The following is a 23,183-nucleotide window of genomic DNA, read 5'->3' as shown; positions in this document are numbered from 1 at the left end:
GTCTATTGAAGGCTATGTCTTTTTCTCTGGGGTTTGGTAGTTGCGGTTCTCGTATTTTTTCCTCCTTGGCCATCTGGAGAATTTACTGAATGTAAAGCTTTATGTCTTTTGGTTAATTTTGGAAAAGTCTTACTGGTGTTTCTTCCACCTGATTCTTATCCCCTTCACTTTCTGGGACTCCAAATACATGTAGCTTTTTGCTACAGCTTTTTGCTGTGTCCTCTATTTCTTGTAGGTGCTTTTCTGGATTTTCCATCCTTTTCCTCTCCACACTTGTTTTCCTGTTTTCTACAGACCTATCATAAGTTCCTAAATCTTATCTTCTGCTTTGTCCAATCTCCTTTTAAATTCATTTATGGGGTTCCTAATTTAAATTATTGTACTTTTCAGTTTTAGAATTTCCGTTTGATTTTTTCTTTGTAATAGATTCCAGTTATTTTTTTTGTAATATATAATTTAAATGTGCCAATTGGACACTTATTGTCTTGAATATATTAATAGTTTAAAATCTAAAATCTCCAAGATCTGGATCACCTGCTTTCTCCAATTTTTAAAAAATCTTTTATTTATTTATTTATTTATTCATTCATTCATGAGAGAGAGAGAGAGAGGCACAGGCACAGGCAGAGGGAGAGGCAGGCTCCATGTAGGGAGCCCGATGTGGGCCTCAATCCTAGGACTCCAGGACCACGGCCTGGGCTAAAGGCAGGTGGTCAACCACTGAGCCACCCAGGGACCCCCGCTTTCTCCAATTTTCAATCACTCAGCACGTGTTGTCTTCTGGCACATCTAAGTTTTTACTCAATGCCAACATTGTGTATGGAAAATGGTAGCGGCTTTTTGGATGATACAGTTGTCCTTGTGAGGGGATTTGTTTCTTCCAGTAGTTAAGATTGCTCTGTCTCTGCTGTCCCCTTACCCCTGGAGTGTAGTCCTTTGGTGGTTTCAACATGTTCAACATGTTCAACATGTTCCCTCCTCCTTTGAAGTCCCTCCTCCTTTGAAGTCCCTAAACTCCAATTTCTGCCTCCCCAACACTGAGCTGCCTAAAGACTCTTCTTAGCCTCTTAGTTTCTCAGCTATTTTCTGCTTGGCTTTGTAGCATCTCTCCCTGCATAGCTTAGGAATCATCAAAGGCCTCGAGAGGTTATGTAGTGAATGTCAGGCTCACTCATGTTTCTTTGCCCCAAGATCCCGTGCTGTCGGTCTTGGCCTCCTTCATGGCTATCTGCTCCAATTTGTCTCCCCAGCCTTGTAAGGGCTGAAAGCTTTGAGCCTCTACTTTCTGCGGCTCCTCATACTTAATCAGCTAAGTCCGCAAGGTGAAAAGCGGCATGGACTGTCAGGTTCACTTTGATGCGTTTCCTTTCTCTCTAGGACCCTGGCCCTTCAAGCACATGCAGCCTAGCCTATCTGCTCTCTACTCACTGCCTTCAAACACAAGATTATAGAGGTTCTATTGTTGTCTGCAGGATGTTTAAACTGATGAAATCACTCCGATAGCTGAAAACTTAAGTCCTTTTCTTTGCAATTTCTAATAATTACTTAGCTACCGTATTTATGGTTTGATGCACCATCTCTTAACCTTACCCAGCGGTTTTAAATTTAAATCCTAAACTTAATATTGTCTTTTGTTTGCATTTTCCTCTATCTTCGGCTTTTGTCACTTTTATGTCTTTCATATAAACAATATATTGCTGGTTTTAAGAGTTTATTTATTTATTCATGAGAGACACACAGAGAGAGGCAGAGACACAGGCAGAGGGAGAAGCAGGCTCCATGTAGGGAGCCTGATGTGGGACTCGATCCCGGGACTCCAGGATCATGCTCTGGGTCAAAGGTAGGCGCTAAACCGCTGAGCCACCCAGGGATCCCGCTGGTTTTATTTTCAACCCCAGTCTGACCATCTGTCTTTTAAAAAGACAATCTAGATTGGATGTAACAGATTATATCCTTTCTTATTTTTGTTTGGGAGGAGGATTAGGGGAAACCATTTCTCTCTACCTGGAAGTTCAGAAATAGGTGAGGATTATAATGTGGAAGACAAAACCTGGTTAGAAAGTCTAGCTTGAGATGTGTGGCTAAATGGGCTTGTGAATACTTCATTCCCAATGCAGAATCACATACCTGACTACTTGCAGAGCTGTACAACCACAGGTTTTGTCCAGAGGGACAGAGCTTATACATAGACAAGCTAGAACGTACTCCTCAGTAGGCTGGCAAACGTGAAAAAAAGCACATAAGGCATTGAACCAAAAATGCAGATCCTTTCCCAATTAATCAATCCCTCTCTCCTCCCCTGAGTGAGATTAGTTAGAGAGAGGTCAGGAGTGTCAGTGTAGCAATACGATCCCATAGAGAAATGAGACCAGGAGAAAAAATGATTCCCAATATTGCCCACTTGTTGATCCTTTTAGTCCATTAGACTTCACCATGAAACTATAGTCAACCATTGTGTGGCTGTTCCCCAAGGAAAGGGAAGCAAAGGTGGGACAACTCTGCCCCACCTTCATGCTCCTCCCCCACTGCAAGCTTCCTGCAACAAAATGTTGGTTGCAGTTTTAGTGAAGATAATAAACACTGCCCCCCTCTAATCTTGTAAAGTATCCCCTTGGAGAGAAGACACAGCAAATGTGGATTTACAACATTCGTTTTATTAACGAACCTGTTTTGAAGAACATGGTTTGGGTGTTTCCTAACACTTGATCCTTGGGTTAGACACATTTACCCACCCGGAACAGGCATTGGACAAATGCAAACCTCTATCTCCAAGGACAGAAAGATTATTGTATGGTGACGGGTAACCGAGAATATATCATGGGCAGACAAATCTAGGCTGGATTCCAGAAAACACTGACCCAAGCATGCTCAGGTCCTCTTCCCAAATCCACCAAGATCTGGCCTCTTCTCTTCTGCTGGGGAGGAAAGGGAATGCCCTGGTCACCATGCAACAAGGGCAATGTGTCCTCCCTAATGATGTTCAGTGTTTGCTTTATTTTTTGCTCCTTTTCCCTATCTTAAAAAAAATTTAAGGTATAAATTACGTGTAATAAAGTGCATAGATTTCAGGTGTTGAGTTCAGTGAGTTTTGACAAATGTCTACAGTCATGTAACCTCCATCACAGAAGATCCAAGTTTCCTTGGGCCCCTTTACAGTTAATCCCTCCCTTCTCCTTCAGGAACAAACCATGTACTCATTTCTAGCCTTGTCAGTCTGATTGGTTTTAGAGCTTCACATGAAGTACTCTTGCTTACATGTCTCACTCCTTTCCTTTGACGTTTAAGATTGATAACACTAAATTACATATTAACATATTGCACTTATCATAGTTCCTATTTATTGCTGAGTGATATTCTATTGTATTAATATGCCATAACCCACTTAACCATTTTCCTGCTTTTGGGCATGTTTTTAATCTTTTGTCATTATGAATAAAGCAACAATAAATATGCTGGTCTATCATCTGTGGATATAGATTTTCATTTCTCTTGGATGAATATCTAGAATGGCCAAGTCATAAGGTAGAAATATCCCCAATTTAAAAAACTGGAACCTTGCCCAACAGATTTCCATGTTGGATGCCTTCTTTTAGACAGCAATGTGAGTCCCAGTGGCTTTACATTCTCATCAGTACTTGGTATTGTCAGTTTTTTTTTTTTTTAACTTTATCCATTCTTCAGATGGGAAATGCTTTTTGTGGTTTTAATTTGCATTCCTGGAAGACTATTGACACTGAATGATTTTTCATATTCTTGGCCACTCATGTACCTTCTTTGTGATGCTGTCTCCTGCCCATTTGTTAAACTGGGTTTTCCATCTTATTTTTGATTTGCATTTTTCTATCTTCAGGGGATGAGTCCTTTATCAGGGCACCCAGAGATCATTTTCTTCATGGCAGGCCAAGGCCTACTTGTTCATTCTGAAGAACAGAAAAATTTCATTGTGGTAAAATCCCAGTGCATTTTTCTTCTGTGACTTGTGCTTTGTGTTCTAAGAAAACTTTGCTCATTCCAAAGCGGTTTAGATATTCATGTTTTCTTTTAGAAGCTGAAGTGCTTAGGTTTAAGACTTCGAACCTACTCTGAATTAGTTTTTGTAGAAGGTGGACGGTAGTAGTCAACGTTCATTTCTTCCCATACAAATACCCAATCGTTAGTTAGGGGCTGAAAAGACTTCCTCATGTCACTGCCTTGGCAATGCTGCTGAAAGCCAAATAACTGCATTTGTGGTTTTTTTTTTTTTTTTTTTTTTTTTTTTGCATTTGTGGTTCTATTTGCAGATTCTATTCCATCTCCTTGAGCTACTTCAGGGGCTGGCAACCTCTCTGTAAGGGGCCAAGAGTCAGTGTCCTGGGGTCTGTAGGCTCCATGGTCTCAGCTGCAACTACTCCACTCTACCAGTGGATCACGAGAACAGCCAATGGGGGTCAGGTCCAGCAGCAGGTGGGGGCAGTCCCAGAAGTCACCTAAAGGTCTTTATTCCTGTGAGTTCACTCTTCAAATTTAATTCTCACATGCACACTGATCTGCTTCAGAACTGTTTTGAGCACTATTCAGTCTTTGTTAACATTTCTACTGTTTGGCTATCAAACATGCCATGCAGCCAATCTCCATTTGTTGTGCTACTTTGAAATTAAACTGTCAAATTCTAAGCAAAACAAAACAAGGCAAAAGGCTTTGCCTAGGAGTATACTAACAGCTAATATTAAATGCACATTTACAGTCAAGTATTATTCTACTACATAGAATATTGTGTTACACTTAATCTTGACAACTCTGTCACTTGCTAGCTGGGCATCCTTGGAAAAAAACCAGTTCACTTGTACACCTCTTGTGCATGTATAAAATGACAGCAGCTATCTAGCTCATAAAATCACTGTGAAGTAAAGTGAATGCACATAAAGCACTTAGAACAGAGCTGGCATACAGTAAGGACTCTATTCTATGTTAACAAGTAGAGAATCCTCCAGGAAAATAAAAACCAAACTAAACCAAATGCCTCACCTAAAGCAACATGCAGCAGCACTGTCAGCCGCCATGGTCCTTGCCTTTGATGCATGCAGAACATATCTGGGGGTGGGGGTGGGGGGATCGAGATCACTGCAAAGGCAGCGCTGTGTCATCTCTCTTTGGTAAGTTCTGAGTAAGTAGTAGAGATGGTGAAGGCAAAGGGAGCCAGCATATGCTGAATGCTGAAAATTAATGACTGAAAAGGGATTAACACGGATGGGAGTGAGATTGAGAAAGAGGAAAGTACATCAAAGTGAAGAAAGAACACAGGGTGTGCAATGAGTCAAGTGGCGATCAACAGCATATGAATACGCTGTTCCAGTAAAGCTACCCGTAAATAACAGGTGATGGGCTTGAGCTGGCACATGGGATGTAGCAGACCCCTGGAGCCACCTGACTGGAGTGAAGCAGCGTGAGTTTTCAGGAGGCACGGGTTTTAAGTACAACAGCAGGTTCTAAGCCAGGATTAGAAAGGTTAGCTTGTGACTTTATGGGGCTGAGAAGTAAGCAAAGGGTTAACACTAACATTTATTAACCATTTACCATAGGCAAGAACAATTCTACTTTTAGGCCTGTAAACTTTATCAAGTCCCATTCTGTCAGGAAAAGCAGCTGAGACAAAGAGAAAGTAGTCCTTATGAGAGGGTGAGGTGGGATGAGAACACAAGCCCCTGTCTTCAGAGCCCTGCCCTCGATCACCCAGAGGGATGCCCGCAGAGCCCTGGTATGCAGAGGCATGTGCCTGGACCAGCACAGAAACCCCTGGTGAAGACAGGTTCTGAGGATCAGGAACCACACTTGTTTATGTGAACAGGTGGAAGGAGAGTGAAAACCAAGCAGTGAGGTAGTACTGCATGTTAAACATCATAATGGAAAACCTGAGAAATTTTATCACCAAAGAATTACACTACTGGTAGGGCTGAGAGCCAAGAATACAGATTGGAGAAGTGCAACCCATGGAGCAGGTGAGAAGCTAGAGACCAGATAAACCATTGAAAGAGCTAGTGGCAATTCTGTCAGAAGTACACCCACTGAACACTTGTGGGCAAGATGAGTCCCTGACACTAGGGATGGCATACCCTTAACTCGGGATATGAAATACAGCCTGTGAGCTTTGTCAGGAAGCCCTGACCATTAAAAATTAATGGTGCTATAGCAGCAATGTCCATAATAGCCAAAAAGATAGATGAATGGATAAAGATGTGATAGATATCACTCAGTCATAAAAAAAGAATGAAATCTTGCCATTTGCAACAATGCAGATTGAACTATAGGATGTTATGCTAAGCGAAATAAGTCAGAAAAAGACAAGTATCAGATAATTACACTCCTACGTGGAATTTAGGAAACAAAACAGATGAACACAGGGGAAAGGAAGGAAAAATAAGACAAAATTAGAGACGAGACAAACTGTAAGAGACTCTTAACTCTAGGAAACAAACTGAGGGTTGCTGGGGGTGGGGTGGGGGAGATGGATGGGGTAACTGGGTGATGAGCTTGAAGGAGGGCACGAGATGTAATGAGCACTGTGTTATATGCAACTGATGAACCACTCAATTTTCTCTCTGAAACTAATTACACATTGTTAGTTAAACTGAATTTAAATAAAAAATTTAAAACAGTAGGGAAAAAGAAATCAATGGTGCCCTCACATAACTTGTCTGGTTATTAAAGCCTAAGCAAGGTACAAGAGATTTCTAGAAACAAAAAAATTAGACTTTATTTTTGTTGTAGTTATTTTTAATACAGGTAACTGTATTGTAGACATCTGTTAGCCTCGCAATTCAATGAGGCCAATACACAGAAACTAGAGACTAAATGAGAGTGTACTTGCTCCTGGCCCTTGGGCTGGCACCCCCAACAGACTTTCTTTTCATTCTTATGTCTTTTCCCTCCCATGTAAGACAAACTAAACAAAACACTACTCCAAAGAAAAACATCAAGTGCCCTGGCATCAGTGGTAGGTGGGATGCAACAAGATGCTGTTACCTTAGATGGGATGGAAAAGCCAACCAAATCCAAACTGTGGAGGCAGCAGTGCCATCCCTGGAGCCAAGCCCTGGAGGTGGCCAGCAAGGCTCTTCACCAGGCAAGACAATAGTGTACCATCTGTCAGCGGTCCCCGAGGTCCGGCGCCATGGAAGTCAGCATTCTTGAGACAAGTGAAAGGAGCCCTGTCCTCTGGTGGCGCTAGGTTCCAGAGGAGAATGCATGAGGACAGTCTCTTCTGAGAGGAGCTCACAACAGAAAGGGTTCCTGAGGAGGCGTGCAAAGGCCAAGTAAGGCACCCTTGCTGTCCGTCCCAGGGCACGCCACAGTCTCTACTGTCCTTGACAGGTCTGCCCTGGTAAGCCTCACACAGAATTTCTACACCATTTACAGTGAAAAAGTAAATAAGAAATAAGGCATTAAACATTTGATTTTTTTTTTTATTTCCATATGCAATGTAATGTTTAGGCACGCTGCTTGGGATGCTAGTTCTAAAAAAATCGTTGGCCATTATTCAGAATATCCTTTTGGTTTTAAATACTGGTCAGGACAAACAAATGATGTAAAAATACGTGAATAGTTGTCTATTACAGAAATGAAAACCTGATCTGCATCTAAAAGTGCAAGAGGTGAAGAAATTTAACCCTTTCCCCAGACGATATGGCAATATATGATATATTGCTTCAGCTGTTTGAGAAGGCTGTGATGTATTTTTATATTGACATAGAAAATTATAAATTACATTGAATTAGTATCCATAATCACTATATATATACACAAACCAGTTCTAAAAAAAATACACTGGTTTAGGAGTTACGAGTGGAAACCTCACAAGGTACAGGAGCACAATTACCATGCTTAGGTGCCAGGTTCTGATTTCTAGTTGGAAACACTAGCCTGTAAAATGAACGTGCTCTAATCCATCCGTAGCACGAGCATTCTTCAACTGGCCTGCCTGATATGGTTTAGGCTTGTTAAATATGCAAATTGCTCAGAAATGTTCATTGGTGATGCTTGTTAACAAGGTAAATTTTGGTGAATGGGTTAAAAGGCAGAGGAACTACCAAAACAAAACAAAAAACAAAAACAAAAACGAAAAACAAAAGAACTCAAACCACAAGCCATGTACACTCCAAATAGTCTAGTGTTTCACCTGTAGGAATAACCATTTCAAGCAAACAAGACTTTAACAGAACATATGGCTTTACAATAACATCAATTTATCAACTAAGTTGTAGCAATAAATACTTAATCTCTACCAATAGACTTACATTTTTTGATCCGTTTAAAACAATACAGAAAACAGTTACCAATCAAAAACTGGTTATAAAAAGAACACCAAATATTTCTTATTCAAAATCACGTTTGTAAGTTAGAACAACCAAAATAACACTTAGAGGGCATTTCAACCCCACATCTCCTTGCCAGCCTGGAAGAGAAATGAATTCAGAATTTTGTACAAGGTGAAAAATGTATGAAAACTGCCTAATACTTTGGTCACACTAATAATTGTCAAATAGTTATGTTTCAAATACAATAGATCTGTGTATTCACTTTTATAAAACTATTCTTACAGCCATTTTAACTATAGTATTACTACTATTATTACATGGGTGGCACGATCTTATTTCACAGGCTACCCATTATTTAGAACAATACAATATAAACATACGCAAAAATTCTTGGTATTTGTCAATGTGCAATATTTTTACACTTCTGGATTTCTCTGTACAATGTCTTAGAATCTAGAATATAAAGGTTGCTGGTCCTGATCCCTTGCAGAGTGAGTGCAGCAGTGACGGCTTGGTGGGCTCCAGGTGACGTCTCCAGAGGCCCTGAACGGTGGCGGCCTGCAGTCCTCAGCCAGCAGCAGCAGGGGTCACTCATCATACGGGGCCATTGACGGATGTGTCGCCTGGCATGCTTGGCTGGTCAGTCCTGCAGAGGAAAAGACAGACATGTGAGGCATGTGAGGCAGAAAAACCAACTTGGTTTAGCTCCTTGAGCATGGGAACATTTATTTTAATATTGTTTATGCAATGCCTAGCACAAAGCCTGGCACTTATAGTTACTTATTGGAATGCTTCAAAAACGCATTAATCGAAAACTCCAGGAAATCTAACGGTTCCTAAGCTTCACCTCAGCTCTGGTTAACAGGCATTTAGCAAGGGCTGTAGCAGAGCAGAGTTCCATGAAACCATCCCACTTCGGCCTCCTAGAAGCACACTGTAGACCAGGTCAGTGGTATTTAGACTGTTGCTCCCAGACCCATCACGAGCCATGTGCTCATCCCCTCCTTCAAACAGCTTTTTATTTGTTCCATATATTGGACTCCACATAAATTACACTTGAAAAGCAGGATTCTTCTACTGAAAGAGGAAAAAAAAGGCTTGTAAACAGGACCAGCTTTTGAAAACAGGTGTGTACTTTAACAAATGTGCTCCCACCAGGCAAGTGTTAGGGCTGAAGTTGGGAGAACAGAAGAGGGAATGCTAGGGGCGCCTGGGTGGCTCAGTTGGTTAAATGTCCAACTTTTGATTTTGGCTCAGGTCATGATCTCAGTCTTGGTGGCATTCCCAGATTTTTACAAAGCAGGCTTGGGAAAGGGTGCTTAGAGATGTACCTAGAAGCACATGGGTGCTTCTGGACCAGCTCACAGCTCACAAGCTCAAGGCTTCAGACATTTGCTAATTGTAAGAGAGAGCCAAAAAGCTGGCTCCACAAGCAATGCACTCTGCTTACACTGATGGTGTCTCCGTACCTCAGAGACCAGGGGACTGGGGTTCTGCCAGCAGACACACCGAGTACAAATCACACCATCACCACTCACAAGCTGCCGGGTCTCGAGTCCATCTTCTAACCTCTCCCAGTTCAGCTCCTCCCCCTGTGAAAGGGGGACAACAACCCCCCTAAAGGTGGGGGAGTATGTGAAGTATACAAAGTGCTTGGCATACAGGCTGGCATGTGCTTGATAAACAATAGTTAAAAAGTTAAATTCCGTGGCAGTGCAAACCATTAAGTGCAGTAGTGCACGCCTGTCAACCCAAGGGGCCCTGATACCTGGTTGTGACACAAATCATGTGGGGAAAAGTGCAGACAGAAAGGCCCAGTGGCTCTCTTCACCTCCCATACATTGCTCTTAGAACACAGATGGGCTCGCGGAACCACTTACCTTCTCCCTGCCATCATAGCAGCTCAATGCCACCTTCTGAGCAGCCTTCTCCACTGCCCCATCTAAGTGGGACTCCTGATCTCCCATCCAGCTGGCCCGATCCTCCAGCAGCACCTCTTTCTACATGTGCCTAGATCATCTGGGTGTCTGTTATGCTACTGCTTTACCCCCAGGCCTAGACCACTGGCTGCCACACTCACGTGTGTTGGGTAGAGGAAGGACAGATGGATGAACGCATGGACACACGTGATGCCCTTGTCTTCGTCCACTGGCCCTCCTCAGTGTTTCCCCCACCACCTCAGTCCAGCAGATTGAGGGGCAGGACTCTTCACACCAGACGTCTCTAGGTGGGTAGAAGAGCAAGCAGGTTCCCCCAAGGCAAATAATTTTGCACTCCAGAGAGCCAAGGAAATGATCCCAGAGCTTCCTGTATCATTTATGTCTGAGAAACCAAGAAGAGACTCCTGAATCAACTCGAAATTGGAACAGACCTGGATTGTCCTGCTTTCTAAACAGATCTCGATATAAAGGAATGTTGTAGACAGAAATTAGGGAAAGGACATAACTGACTGGGAATAAGATCCTACAAAATACCCTTGAAAAAACATCCACTGGAAACCGCAGGCAAAAAGAGGTGACTTGCCCAAAACACTTAGAAGCATACCTGGGGCCGGATCCATCAATGCTGTAGTGTCACCATGCCTCCTCCTCCCAAAGCTTTCACTAGAGCCAACATGCTCAAATAGTTCTTATAATTGATTTGTTTTATACACCAAGATTTTTTTTTTTAAATCATAGAAAAGCAAACTCCTCATTCTGGCTATAATTCCCATGAGAAACAAAAGCAGGGTTTGGGCCACAAAAGAGGTTTGTCAACCAGTGAACAGAGTGTGCCCCCTGCTGGGTCCCACTGGTTATGTCACCCCTAACATGACTGATTTTGGGGGTGAGGATCTGGTGAGGGGGAAAGACAGCTTTTCTGAAATGGCTTTAAAGATTACTTTATTCCTTATGCAAGGAATGTACAAACTTAGGTATATATAACAAGAAAAGTTAACTCTGGGAAGTGCTGAGCAAAGTTCCTTGTGGTCCAAGGGCAAATCCTCATCTTCTGGCGCGAGCTCTGGAGCAATCGGAGGCCGCCCTTGCTCTACCTGCGAGGCCGTGTGTATGGGCCAGGGCGCCGGCCCTCGGAGGCTGAGGCTTTGGCTTGGCCTATCCCTTCAGACCACTGGCTCAGTCTAAGCAATAGGTGACTAGAAAGAAAACATCACATTCCAAATCACTCAGCTCTGGCAGTGGGATTATCACACGTAATCAAGACAAATATTTTGCATAAACAAAACCATACAGGGAATCATCTGAGTTAAGAATATTTAGAAACATACAGAAAAGGGTCTCCAGGAAGGCTCTCCCCATGTGTCACATGTGCATGATTATGGGAAAAGGAGTACCACCAGGGGTTGCTTGTGGCTGGCAGCTGGTAATCTTGTGGACCCCATGAGAACTTGGCTGCCACAGCCTAGTGGCCCCCGATCCCAGGGGAGGCTCAAGATCAGCCTCAAATTAGTACTTCCTTTAAAAAAAAAAAAAGTACAGGGGAAGGTTATGCCAGCATTGGAGACCCTTCCCTTCCATTTTGAGGAATTTCTTTAGAGAGCGAGTGATATTACCAAATCTCCAAAAACCAGTTTTTGACTTTTGGGGTAAGGAGGTAAACCGTTCTGAGTTCTTGGCCCAGGTACCCTGCCTAGATGTAGCCTAAGATAATGCTACTATACTGAGTAAGTCACTGAATGCCTGAGGACAATGACTACTCCTATCTCTCCTGCTTCCCCAACTTCCCTCCCAGCTTCCAGGAGAAAACAGTGACAGCCAGAATAGGACCTGGGCAGGTTGGAGGAAGTGAGGAGTTACCTCTGCTCTGGGTTACTGTTGGGGGGCCGGGGGCCCACAGACTTCACCTCTGCTGTCTCAGGGCTCTCCTCAACATCTTTACAAGCAGCATCTTGAGAGGTAGACAGTTTTCCTTCCTCACTGCAGTAAAGAGGAGGACAGGCAGTGTTAGGCACCCCAGGTACCGGCAGGGGTGGAGGGTGAAGGCACATGCAAATGACCCTGGAAGTCATGGGTGCCATGGAGTAAAGCCCTGGGGCTGAGCATGCTCAGGGGAGGGACCACAGGGGCCACAGACAGTGACTGGGAAATCACAAAAGGAAAGGATCACACACAAGAGGGAACCAAAGGAGGGACAATGTAATGCAGCTGGTGTCTGATAAAGAATGGCCCGCATTACTGTACATACCGATAGGATTTCAACACTCTGAAGCCAAGTGTGCAAAATAGAAAAAGAAATGTACAAGAGTTTCAGAATACTCCTATAAATGAGGAATGTGGGGGGGTAATATGTCCACGACTGCACATAAGCAGAACTGCAGACTCGGTGAAGGTGTCAAATGAACCTGTTTGAAGGAATGAGTCTTTAGTTAAGGCATTTTGCTTTCAGGGCCCAGCCCAGCATTAAACAGTCAGCAGGAGCAACCCCTATCAGCTTGCTGCTCCCATCATATGAGCAGGGTACCAGGTGCCTGCACCAGGATGCCTTCTGACAATGCATGAGAAGTACATCATAAAGGGAGAGCCAAGAAGTAGCCAGAACAGGTAAAAGCTGATCCTAAGAGGGCAAACAAAAATATAGAAAGGGTTATCTCCCCCTCTCCTGGCTCTTGGTGGAGAAAGACAAGTAGCAAATGCTTTTGATTGACTGTGGGGTAGAAAGTTAGCTATTCTGTCTGGACTTCCCATTTGACACAATCAAGACAGCACTAAAATAAGCTCAAGGGCAGCTAGAGGTTCCCTCTGGGAAGGGCCATCATTCTCAAGAGGGGAGTCCTGCCCTGGACTTGGTTATGAAAAGCCTAATTTTAGGATGATCTCTTGGGTGCCTTTCAGATGGGTCTAGGCAATTTATAAGGAAGAACTTGAACTAAAGTCTAAAGATTTGTTAACAACTCGAGCTACCTGGTTCCTTACTCTTCTCTATCCTCATTATCCATGCCCTCCCCAGAAAAGCAACTATCCTGATGTGTTTATGTATTACTTTCATTCTTATAAAATGTACAGTCATTGCATATGCATATTTTGAGGCAAGTAAGTGGCTCTGAATTGTATACCTCATTGTATTTATCTCTGTAACTCAACATACTCTGGAAGATCCATGTGTTTCTAGTGTCGATGGCACAGTGCCTGATGGTGTGCACTGCCCAATTCCACCTGGCTTCTCACAATGCCCCTCTATGCACAGTGCTGCCATGCTCACCACTGTGGCCTCCACGTGACTACTCTTCTTCTGGGACTGCTTTTAGTGGCACTTTCAAGTTTTCTCTATAGATAAATGGGTTTAATTATTTAGGAATTTTCTTAACTTTGATGTAGTTTATGACTGGTATTTTGCCTGTTATTATACATCCTAATTGCTGATTACTGATGCAGAGAAAGGTTACTGATGTTTAAAACTGATCTGTTCCCCCAGTAGCTTTGCTGAACTCTTACTAGTTACAAAAGTTTGCTACTGACTTGGTGGCAGGTGATGATTATTATATTATTATAATCGAGCCCACAACCACAAGATCACAACTTGAGCCGAAACCAAGTTGGATGCTTAAATTGACTGAGCCACTGAAGTGTCCCTGTTTTGCTCAGTTTTAATCATATGTGGGTATGGAACTTTATCAGAAGCATCATGAAAAGCCTCAAATGATTTCCTCTCAAGCTATTAACATATTGTAAATGACATGGGCACTTTTCTTGGCAGTCCAGGGAAAACCATAACTTAATGTTATGAATTATTTTTAATGTGCTACTGGATTCGGTTAGCAAATATTTTCTACAGGATTTCTGCATTTAGTTCGCTTGTAAGTGTATAAACTGATTGCTTTCTGTAATCATCCTTATCTGGTTTTGGAATTAAGATTTCACAGCCTCATAAAAAGATCCAGCAACTTCTGCACTTTTTCTACTTTCTGCAACAACTGAGACAGGAGTGCGCAGATGAATGTGCACAAAACAGGATCGAATCATTACTACAACCAGCACATCCTATTTACTTGTAAAGCTGGCCTGCCCTGGAGCTGGCTTGCTCCTTGTTTTCCACCACAGATAATGGCTCGTGTCTTTTGTCCATTTAAAACTTATTATTAGCTTGTTTTTTTCTTGTTGATATTAGGTTTTTCCTTTACCCTGCTCCTGAATCTTCCTTTGTAGGTTATGGCACATCTTTTCATTTTATCATGTTTTTCAGAATACCAGAAATTAAATAAAGAAAATTCATCAACTTTTTTCCTTTATGGTTGGTTTTTTAATGGTTAAAAAACCCTTTAACCTTCAAATTATAAAGATACGCTCTCATGTTTTCTTCTCAAAGTTGTAGTTTTGCCTTTCATATTTACGTTGAGACAGACTCAGTTTTATTTTTCTCTGACAGAATTGTCATTACTTCTCAGGCTATTCTTTCCTTGCCGACTATAACACCATTCTAGCATGCACCAAGTTCCTGTAACTGTGGTGTCTACCTGCACAGCATGTCCAAAAGGAGATCTCACTTGGTGATGCCTCTGCCTCTCTCCTTTCCTTCCTTCTTCAAAATGACCTTGGTTATTTCTGGCTCTTTGGTCTTCTTTACGAATATCACTATCAGCCTCTAATCGCCATGAAAAGCTCCACTGGGATTTTGATTAGAAATGCAATCATTTTATACATTAACTTGTTAAAAAATTGCCAAAGGAGCAGCCTGGGTGGCTCAGCAGTTTAGCACTGCCTTCAGCCCAGGGTGTGATCCGGGAGATCCAGGATTGAGTCCCACATTGGGCTCCCTGCATGGAGCCTGCTTCTCCCTCTGCCTGTGTCTGTGCCTCTCTCTCTCTGTCTCTCATGAATAAATAAATATTAAAAAAAATAAAATTAAATTAAAAAAAATAAAAAATTGCCAAAGATGAGCAGCCCTGGTGGCTCAGCAGTTTAGCGCCGCCTTCAGTCCAGGGCGTGATCCTGGAGACCCAGGATCGAATTCTGCGTCGAGCTCCCTGCATGGAGCCTGCTTCTCCCTCTCCCTCTCTCTCTGTCTGTCTCTATGAATAAACTTAAAAAAAAAAAAATCTTAAAAAAAAAAAAAAAGCCAAAGATATCGTCCCGTGGCATATCTCTACTTATTTAAACCTTTATTATGCCTTTCAATCTTGATAGACAAGGCTTAACATTTTAATTTTAAAAGGGGGAAAAAATAAAAAAAGGGGGGGGCGCACATCTAGGACACCTTCTATCGATTTACAGGATGCATCTGACTCACATGTGTCTAAAAAACTTGCTAAACTTCCCTAGTAATTCTAGTATTTTTCATGAAACTGCTGGGAATTTTTTGTGCAGAAAATCATAATCTACAAACAAGAACCATTTTAGTCTTTCAAATCTTTGTATGCTTTGTTTTTGTTTATGCAGCATGTGCTAAGACCGCTAGCTAGTACAGTGCTGAAGAGAGCAGCAGTGACTACAGGCCCGTCTCACTGTCCAGGTCATGTCTTGGAAGGGAGCATTTCTCATACCTCACATCTCACTGTGAACAATCAAGTCGGCTACAGATTTTCAGAACACACCTTTAGCAGTTTCAGGGAGCTACTTTCTCTTCCTAGGCTGCCAAAAAGTCATGAATGGCTTTAATTTTTTCAAATACTCCTGTCTACTAAAGGTCCGAATAGATTCTATCTTCTTCAGTCCGAGAATCACATTTAGTATGCTTCACCAGGTCACCCTGTCCTTGAGTGCACCTTGTGACTCAAGAACACATAGGTGGATTCAGTTTGCTAGCTTTTAACTTTAGAATCTCTCACATATGTACCCCCACGGGGAATCCATGCTCCCCTTCTGTGCTGGCTGTTCTGTAGGGACCTCACCACAAGGTGGGACACATCCCTTCTTCTGTGCTGAAGGCTCTGCAGAGTATCGAGACGCAGTGACGAGCGCCGACCCAGCTGCAGCACCCAGTTCGAACAAAAAGGCTGTCACTGCTCTTTCAGGTTTGTGTTCCTATTTTGCAGTATGATTTCTTTTTTGGTCCATGAATTTAGAAGTGAGGTTAAACTGACTGTTTAAGCTATCACTCTGCTATTGAATGTTCTGGCTGTATTATGTCTGGAGAAGACGGTGTGCAGGGCACTGACCCTGTTCTAGATGGGCCAGTGTCTACTCTTGACTACAGACATGTCCATTTTTATTGTCCCATATTTTGAACCTACTAGACTTAATCTACAGTCTTCTGAGTACTAGAAAGGCAGAGGAGAGGTACTTGGAGACCCCAAACTCTCCCTCTCTTCATTCAGATTCATGGGGCTGAACAGAGGTGCTCGGAAGATGTCAGGCTAATGTCTGAATCCACATCTCAATCCAATTGAAGATGTTAACACTTGAGATCCCCAACCCAACCTGAAGCTGCCAGCAGGACCTGGCCTGGTTACCTTTTGAAAACTGCGGTCTCTGTCTTGGCATCTACAGTGAGGCTCAGAGTTTCCTTCATGCCGCCATTCATCACTGTCTCAGTTACCTTGTCTGTACTTTCTGTATCCTCCTCTCCGTCAGAGCTGGCTTCCATGGCTACACTGGCTGGCGCTGAAAAGAACACATGGTGGATGGTCACCCTACCAAAAACAATAAGCATCCCTCACCTTCTGTGGGGACCCAGCCACCCGATGTTCCATCTACTGCTTGAGAAAGAGACAGTTTGCCGATTGTTGCCTAAATCGGTTCTTGATGGGCACAGGATTCTTGAAAACGCCCACTAGAGACGTTCCATAGGTTTTCATCTCACAGGGCCAGCAGAACCCTGTGGCCTTCCCAGCCCAGAGTTTACCCACACTCTCAACTCCTCCCAGTCAGCCCTCCCATTCCGGGGCTGTTCCAATTCATAGCAGAAGGTGCAGTGGGCAGCTGGATATATTCAGCCTCTGCCCACTTCAGCCTACAAGTGCTGAGATTATAGTTTGTTCAGGGTACTGGTCTCAGTGGTCTTTTTCCTTTCACTTGGGTCCTTTTTTTTTGTTTTGTTTTAAAGTTACTTTCTTATGGTTCCTTGTGGATTATTATTCCGTTGTTCTGTACTAGTGAGCCATATGCTATATTGGTTATAAGTGTGGGCTCTGAAGTCACATTCCCTGAATTCAAACCCCAGCCTCACCACTTACTAGTTGTTTCACTCTAGGGCAAGAGTTCTCTTATCTGTAAAATGAAGTTACCTAAACCCACCTGCAGAACTCAGGGTAAAATGGGGTCAACTCTATAAAATTTGGAGAAGAATGACAAATCAACTTTAAGTTACTGGTTTTATGACCTCTCCTGTCCTTTGGTTCTTGTGCTCCCCTCCATCCCACCTAGGTCCTCATTTCTTTTTCCAAGACTTGCTTTTTTTCCCCCTCTACATACTGATTCCTCACACCCGTTTCACCAACCTCTCCCCCTCCCAGCTCCCAAGCCCCATTCATCAGGCTAGAAACAGCTCAGGGCCTCTGCAAGGAATAACATGTGCAGTCTGAACAACGAGACAACCCACTGGATGTCCCTGACCATTTCAACTGTTCATAAAGGTGAAATGAAAAGAAATAGCCTAGGGCAGCCCCGGTGGCTCGGCGTTTTAGCGCTGCCTTTGGCCCAGGGCGTTATCCTGGAGACCCGGAATTGAGTCCCACATCGGGCTCCCTGCATGGAGCCTGCTTCTCCCTCTGCCTGTGTCTCTGCCTCTCTCTCTCTCTCTCTCTCATGAATAAATAAATAAGATCTTAAAAAAAAAAAAAAAGAAAAGAAACAGCCTTATGCCTGAAACATGCTAAGACACACACGCATGCTCCAGCAAAGCAAATTCCAAAGGACAAAAGAACTTGGTACCAGCGAGGCTTGAAAACACTGACACGCCTAATTCTGATTTTATTCACACTGGGCATTGCAGGCAAAGATGTTCTTCTTTTCTGGGTCTGTTTCCATTTCTGTATATTGATAGGACTGAACAACTGACCACTTAGGTCCCTAATGCCTTCTAAAATCACCATGCCATGGTTCTGGAATGAATACACAATTTATCAGTTGCCCTGAGGACATCAGACCTACCACCTCAACTCCCTGAGCCCTTTGAGCCCTTGAGCCTAAGAATCAAGACTAGCTTTATAAACTGTTATGTAGACAAAAGCAACTCTTCAGATCTAGAAAACTAAGCATACAGTCAAAGCCTGAACAACAGTCAGGTGAAAGGCCAGCAGGCTGGGTCAGCTGGTGCCCTGCTCTCCACACCCACCTTCAGGCTGCGCAGCCAGCGTGCCAACGCTGGGAGTCAGAGGGCCCATCGGCTCAGTGCTGGTTTCCATTTCCACTGGAGAATTACTCCTTAAAGAATCTTTTGTACTTTTAGAAAAGAGAAAATTCAGATGTTAGCAGTGGCAAATAGCCCTCAGTTACCATGATTCATTCACAAAAACCCTTTCAAAGTTGTAGGCTCGCTGGGGTGACAGGAGCAGTCTGTCACAGACTCCAAGTACACAGAGATAGATCTAGGTGCAGAGGGCTGCTTGCAGAGCAGGTGAGCGCAGGCAGGTAAATATTCTGCTAAGTCAGTAGGATAGGAGCATGGGGATTTCGCAGAGGTTTGCAGACAGGTTCAAAACGCACCAGTCTCTCATCCTCCCCCTCGGTCCCAAGGGCTGGGACAACAGGGGCTGACACTGTGCACCATCAACTGTACCTGCTGTGATTTTTACAAAAATCCCTACTTACCTTGAGCCAAACTGCCTGAGGGCCTTAGTGATATTTAACAAGAAAACATGACCTGAGCACAAGGGGTAAAGGGCAGCAAGCTTCCAAGTAACCAGGGGGTCTTATCCTCTAGTTACAAAAGACAGAAAAAAAACAAGAGGTGGAAACCCGACTGTTCAGTGCTGGAGTGGAGTTAGTGAAATAACTTAAAATACTTTGGAGACATTTCCCACAACCTCACTTTTGCCCCTGACAATGGCTTCCTGCTATCCTTGAAACTGCTGTAAAGCCACACAGGTGTCAGCCAGCCCCCTGACTGTTGAAGATGGTAACCGTGAGCTTGTGATAGTTCACGCTCCCATCTTGCCTATTACCAGTGATTAGTTAAAAAACACACTTTTTTGCTCTCCATGACAGCACGGAGAGCAACAAAGTCTTTTAAATGTGTAGTTGAGACAAAACAATGTTTAGCAAATCAAACTAAGCCTAGTAAGACATGAAATCCATGGTTAATATTCAAATGCTGGCAATATTATTCAGGAAAATTATGAAAAGATAGGTTGCTGTCAACAAAAATACTACAAATAACAAGACTGACAGCCATCCTATCACGCCCTGTAATTTACAGCACCAGATTAGCTACAAGTGAAATGCAAGCTCAGAGTATCTGTTAAATTCAAGATACACTGTGCATTCTTCTGTAACACTCCACACAGAGGTGCCTGTCAGGAGCTCTCGCTCTATCCTGTTTCTATCCTCCTCAATCCTGTTTGTTTTCTGATGGTCTGCACCCTACTATATAACCTCCTGGGGCCCTATCTTCCTGGGCTACTATGTGTACACAGCCCACTGCCTTTCCCAGCTCACCTGGATAAAAGGAATATAGAGACTAGTTTCCTTGTTAATCCATAACTGTGTCGCTAGCTCCCCTGTGCTGATTTGTGACTTAGCGTAGAGCATTATCTTCATGTAGGGAGTAAATCAAGGTGAGAGACAATGTCTGCAGCTGACCCCGTCCCCTTTCCCAGTTCTCCTATGGAAGGTTCAGGGAGCGAGCACACACACACTCACCTCAGGGAAGATGTGAACTCTGAGAAGGAGGCCCAGCCCGTCTCCTTAGTTGGCACCGGCTCCTCTGTGCTCCAGACATCAGAACCCACGGAATCTAAGGGAGCACCATGAGTTGTCTCCATGGGGACATCAAAGTTGGCTGACCAGTTGGGTGCTAAAAAGAGAGCAGAAATCTCATTTTGAGAATACTTCAGAAGTTCAGTGCAATCCAAGATATTTTTCAGAAACATTTGCAAGGAGGCAGCCAGAGTGGTGGGGACAGGGCACTCTAACACACCCCTGATAGAGGTGGAAACAGCAGAATCAGTGTCAGGCAATGTGATAACATCTATCTTATTATAAAACTGTAGACTTCCTTTAATCCCTAATTCCCATTTCTAAGATTTTTTTCTCCACCAGAAATATCACACGAGGATGCAAAGATACATATAAAAGAATATTATAATTTTTCTTTTTTTTTTGAGAATATTAGAATTTCTTACTTTGGACAAAGGTACCAAGATTATATGAACACCAGGAGGAAGATGGGCGAAGGAAGGGTACACAGCCCCAACTCCCTGTATAATCTCTGCAACTTTTCTGTAAATCCAAAGTTATTCCAAAAAAAAATTTTTTTAAGCAGAATGTTGTATATTCAACTGTAATAAACTGGAAACTTTAAATGCATCTCAATCCAGATGTGGCCCCACTTCATACTTTTAATGGCCTTCCCACAGTCCACTGTAGCTAACACAAAGAGGAAGACTTCTGGTGACACAAGAAAAAATACATATTTGTGTTCAGCTCACCACCACCTCCAAACCCTTGGAATCTCTGAAGTAGTGTCTTGTATGCTAAAGAGATGACTGGTGGCCTCAAGATGGGGCTCAATACTGGGCAGGCTGCCAGGAGAACTAGCCTGGGGTTAGAGGGCTAGAACTTTTATCCCTATCCCATAGCCCACCCTCCTAGGAGGGAAGAGGGGCCAGAAGTGGAGAAAATCACTAATGGCCAGTTATTTGATCAAAAGTACCCATTTAATGAAGATTCCATAAAAAACTCAAAATTTCAGGGGTTTAGAGCTTCTGGGCTAGTAAACAGCAGGTGGCACACCCCAAACTCCATGAGAACAGAAGATCCTATGCTCAGGACCCTTCCTGACCATATCCCTACTTCTCCTTTCATCTGGCTGTTCACCTCTATCCATCAAAACAGCCTCATGGCACGAACTGCTGACCAAGGTTGGATCTAACCTGTAGGTCTGTTTTAACGTCACTTCCTCGGGGATGTGTCCTTTCAGGTGAAATTGGGTCTGTTTATGTGCTCTCACTGCACACCATGCTAGGCTACACAGAAATGACCTTCCCAGGGGAGCGCCCCAGAATCTACCACAATCTCTCCATTCTTCAGGAGACTCTAGACTCTAGATGGAGTCTGTGTTCCACATCTGGCACATAGCTGGATCTCGATAAAGGCATGTGGACTCGAACTGAATTAATAGAGAAAAGCCCACTTTTTCCTCCTGAAGATGGTGAGCTGGGAAAGCAATGAGGAGAGAGGCCAAACCTCTTTTCCTCCATGGCTCTCGCTTTCCAGGTCTGTCCCATGGGGCTGTGCTGGGTTAATATTAAGGTCCTGGCCAACTCTGCAGTAGTGAGGTCCACTTGATGCCCAGAGCTAGCTTTTAGCCTCCAGGACTAAGGACACAAAGGCCTTCCCCAGGAACATGAAGCACTGTCAGCCTTGAGGAAAGCTCCAGTGTCAACCCACACGGCTCTTCCAAATAAAAATGTACCTGGACTTTCAGAAGTTAACAGGCATTTTTTTTAAAGTCCAGTGAAAGCAAGTCGTCTTAGCAAGTACCAGGACATGAATAAGCACTGAAGCCAGACAAGTTTTAGGTTATAGGCTTCATAAATCAACTCTGAAGAACCCATTTCAAATTGTCTCAGCTTGAAGTTGTTTCCTCTGGTTTAGTGGATTTCTGACTCCACAAATACAGCCCTTCCTTGTCTTCCCTAATTCTGGTCTCTCCCCTGCTGCCTGGCTCCTAGGCCCTGCAGCCAGAGGCTAGACCCCCCAGTGTGCTCTATCCCTAGCCAGACTCACACAGTGGGGTGTCCACACTGTAAGAGACACCGCATCATCGGAAGGAAAGTCATTCCTTCCCTCAGGCCCTGTCCCTGACACTTACACCTCCAAGGGGACTCAACCTAACTCCCATCCTGCAGACCAGAGTGCCTTGTTTAAAAATACACCTGTTTCCAACACACAGTGACTAATACAGAGGAAGAAACAGCTGACTTACGTTCATTCAAGTCTACCTCCATTTTGTCCTCTGTACTGGTGCTACTGGGTTCAAACAAATCTTGTTTTGCTCCGTCTTCTTCTTCAGAGTCTGTACTTTCTTCACTGTCTGTACTCCCCGAGCTGGGGGGGGGAGGGGGGGGGGACACAAAGACCAAAATAAAATATTTAATGCTGCCTATCAGTCACTGGCTAAATCCAGGACATTCTGAGGTCATCCAGTAAGAAAAAAAATCATATGCACTCCAAAGGGCTCATTCTTTGCCTTCATGAGTGTGTTGCCTAATCTTGGTCTCAGCTGTCCCCACTGCACCTGGCTCTGCATGAACATGTGGGCACATCTACAGACGACCTTCCAATAGGGCCTAGAGGCAGCTCACTGTGGTGGTCATTTGCATTTCTCTCATGGCCAAGATGCTGAACTGCTTTTCATGTGCCAACCTACCATCCACACATCTTTTCTAAAGGATCTTTTTACACCTTTAGCACAGTTTAAAAAACGGTTACTGTCTTTAATTTGTATAGAATCCTAAGAGTCCTTTATGCACCACCCTCCAGAGAGGCCCTATGCCAGGCACGTAATTTGCAAATGTCCTCCCTGAGTCTACGTACCATCCTCCTTTTCTTCTTAACTAATGTTGCTAGACGAGTAGAAGTGCTTAATTTTGACAAGTCGAGCTTATGAAAATTTCCTTTCATGCAGTGCTTTTGGCATCCTACCTCAGAAATCTTTCCCTAACCCAAGGGGACAAAGATTTTCTAGTGTAAGTTTTATAGTCTGATGCTTCACATTTAGGTTTAAGATCCATTTGGAATCCATGTGTATATATGGCAAGAAGTTCAATAATTTTGCATGATGTTCACCTGTTCC

At 43.4% G+C, this 23,183-nt stretch overlaps 1 protein-coding gene and 1 long non-coding RNA gene across 29 annotated transcripts in view; one reads left to right on the top strand and one right to left on the bottom strand.

Moving 5' to 3' along the window:
• Window positions 1-23,183, top strand: part of LOC140612550 (uncharacterized) — a 28,155-nt gene that overhangs the window by 589 nt on the left and 4,383 nt on the right. Inside the window, exons 2-5 of one of the 3 annotated variants that reach the window (XR_012013718.1) lie at window positions 6,915-7,357; window positions 8,782-8,964; window positions 12,678-12,832; window positions 14,143-16,202. This is a non-coding gene — a long non-coding RNA (uncharacterized lncRNA). Of the gene's footprint in view, window positions 1-6,914; window positions 7,358-8,781; window positions 8,965-12,677; window positions 16,203-23,183 lie in introns of those variants that run through there. The other 2 variants (XR_012013719.1, XR_012013717.1) reach the window with 2 other exon arrangements.
• PPP6R3 (protein phosphatase 6 regulatory subunit 3) overlaps window positions 7,419-23,183 on the bottom strand; it is a 144,170-nt gene continuing 128,405 nt past the window's right edge. For 11 of the 26 annotated variants that reach the window (XR_012013703.1, XR_012013704.1, XR_012013702.1 and 8 more), the window contains 8 exons: window positions 22,314-22,435; window positions 20,027-20,180; window positions 18,501-18,607; window positions 16,678-16,828; window positions 12,477-12,494; window positions 12,089-12,208; window positions 9,139-11,427; window positions 7,419-8,937 (listed from right to left, as the gene is read on the bottom strand). Coding sequence is in view for 12 of the 26 variants with exons in the window: in XM_072790194.1 (XP_072646295.1) it covers window positions 8,886-8,937; window positions 12,089-12,208; window positions 12,477-12,494; window positions 16,678-16,828; window positions 18,501-18,607; window positions 20,027-20,180; window positions 22,314-22,435 (724 nt within the window). In the remaining 14 variants the exon portion in view is untranslated. The remainder of the gene's footprint in view (window positions 8,938-9,138; window positions 11,428-12,088; window positions 12,209-12,476; window positions 12,495-16,677; window positions 16,829-18,500; window positions 18,608-20,026; window positions 20,181-22,313; window positions 22,436-23,183) is intronic. The other 15 variants (XM_072790195.1, XM_072790198.1, XM_072790200.1 and 12 more) reach the window with 4 other exon arrangements.

This window comes from Canis lupus, chromosome 21 (genome assembly GCF_048164855.1).
Source record: "Canis lupus baileyi chromosome 21, mCanLup2.hap1, whole genome shotgun sequence".
NCBI lineage: Eukaryota > Metazoa > Chordata > Mammalia > Carnivora > Canidae > Canis > Canis lupus.
The sequence above is the reverse complement of the archived record's forward strand: the minus strand, read 5'-3'. Positions and strand labels throughout refer to the sequence as shown.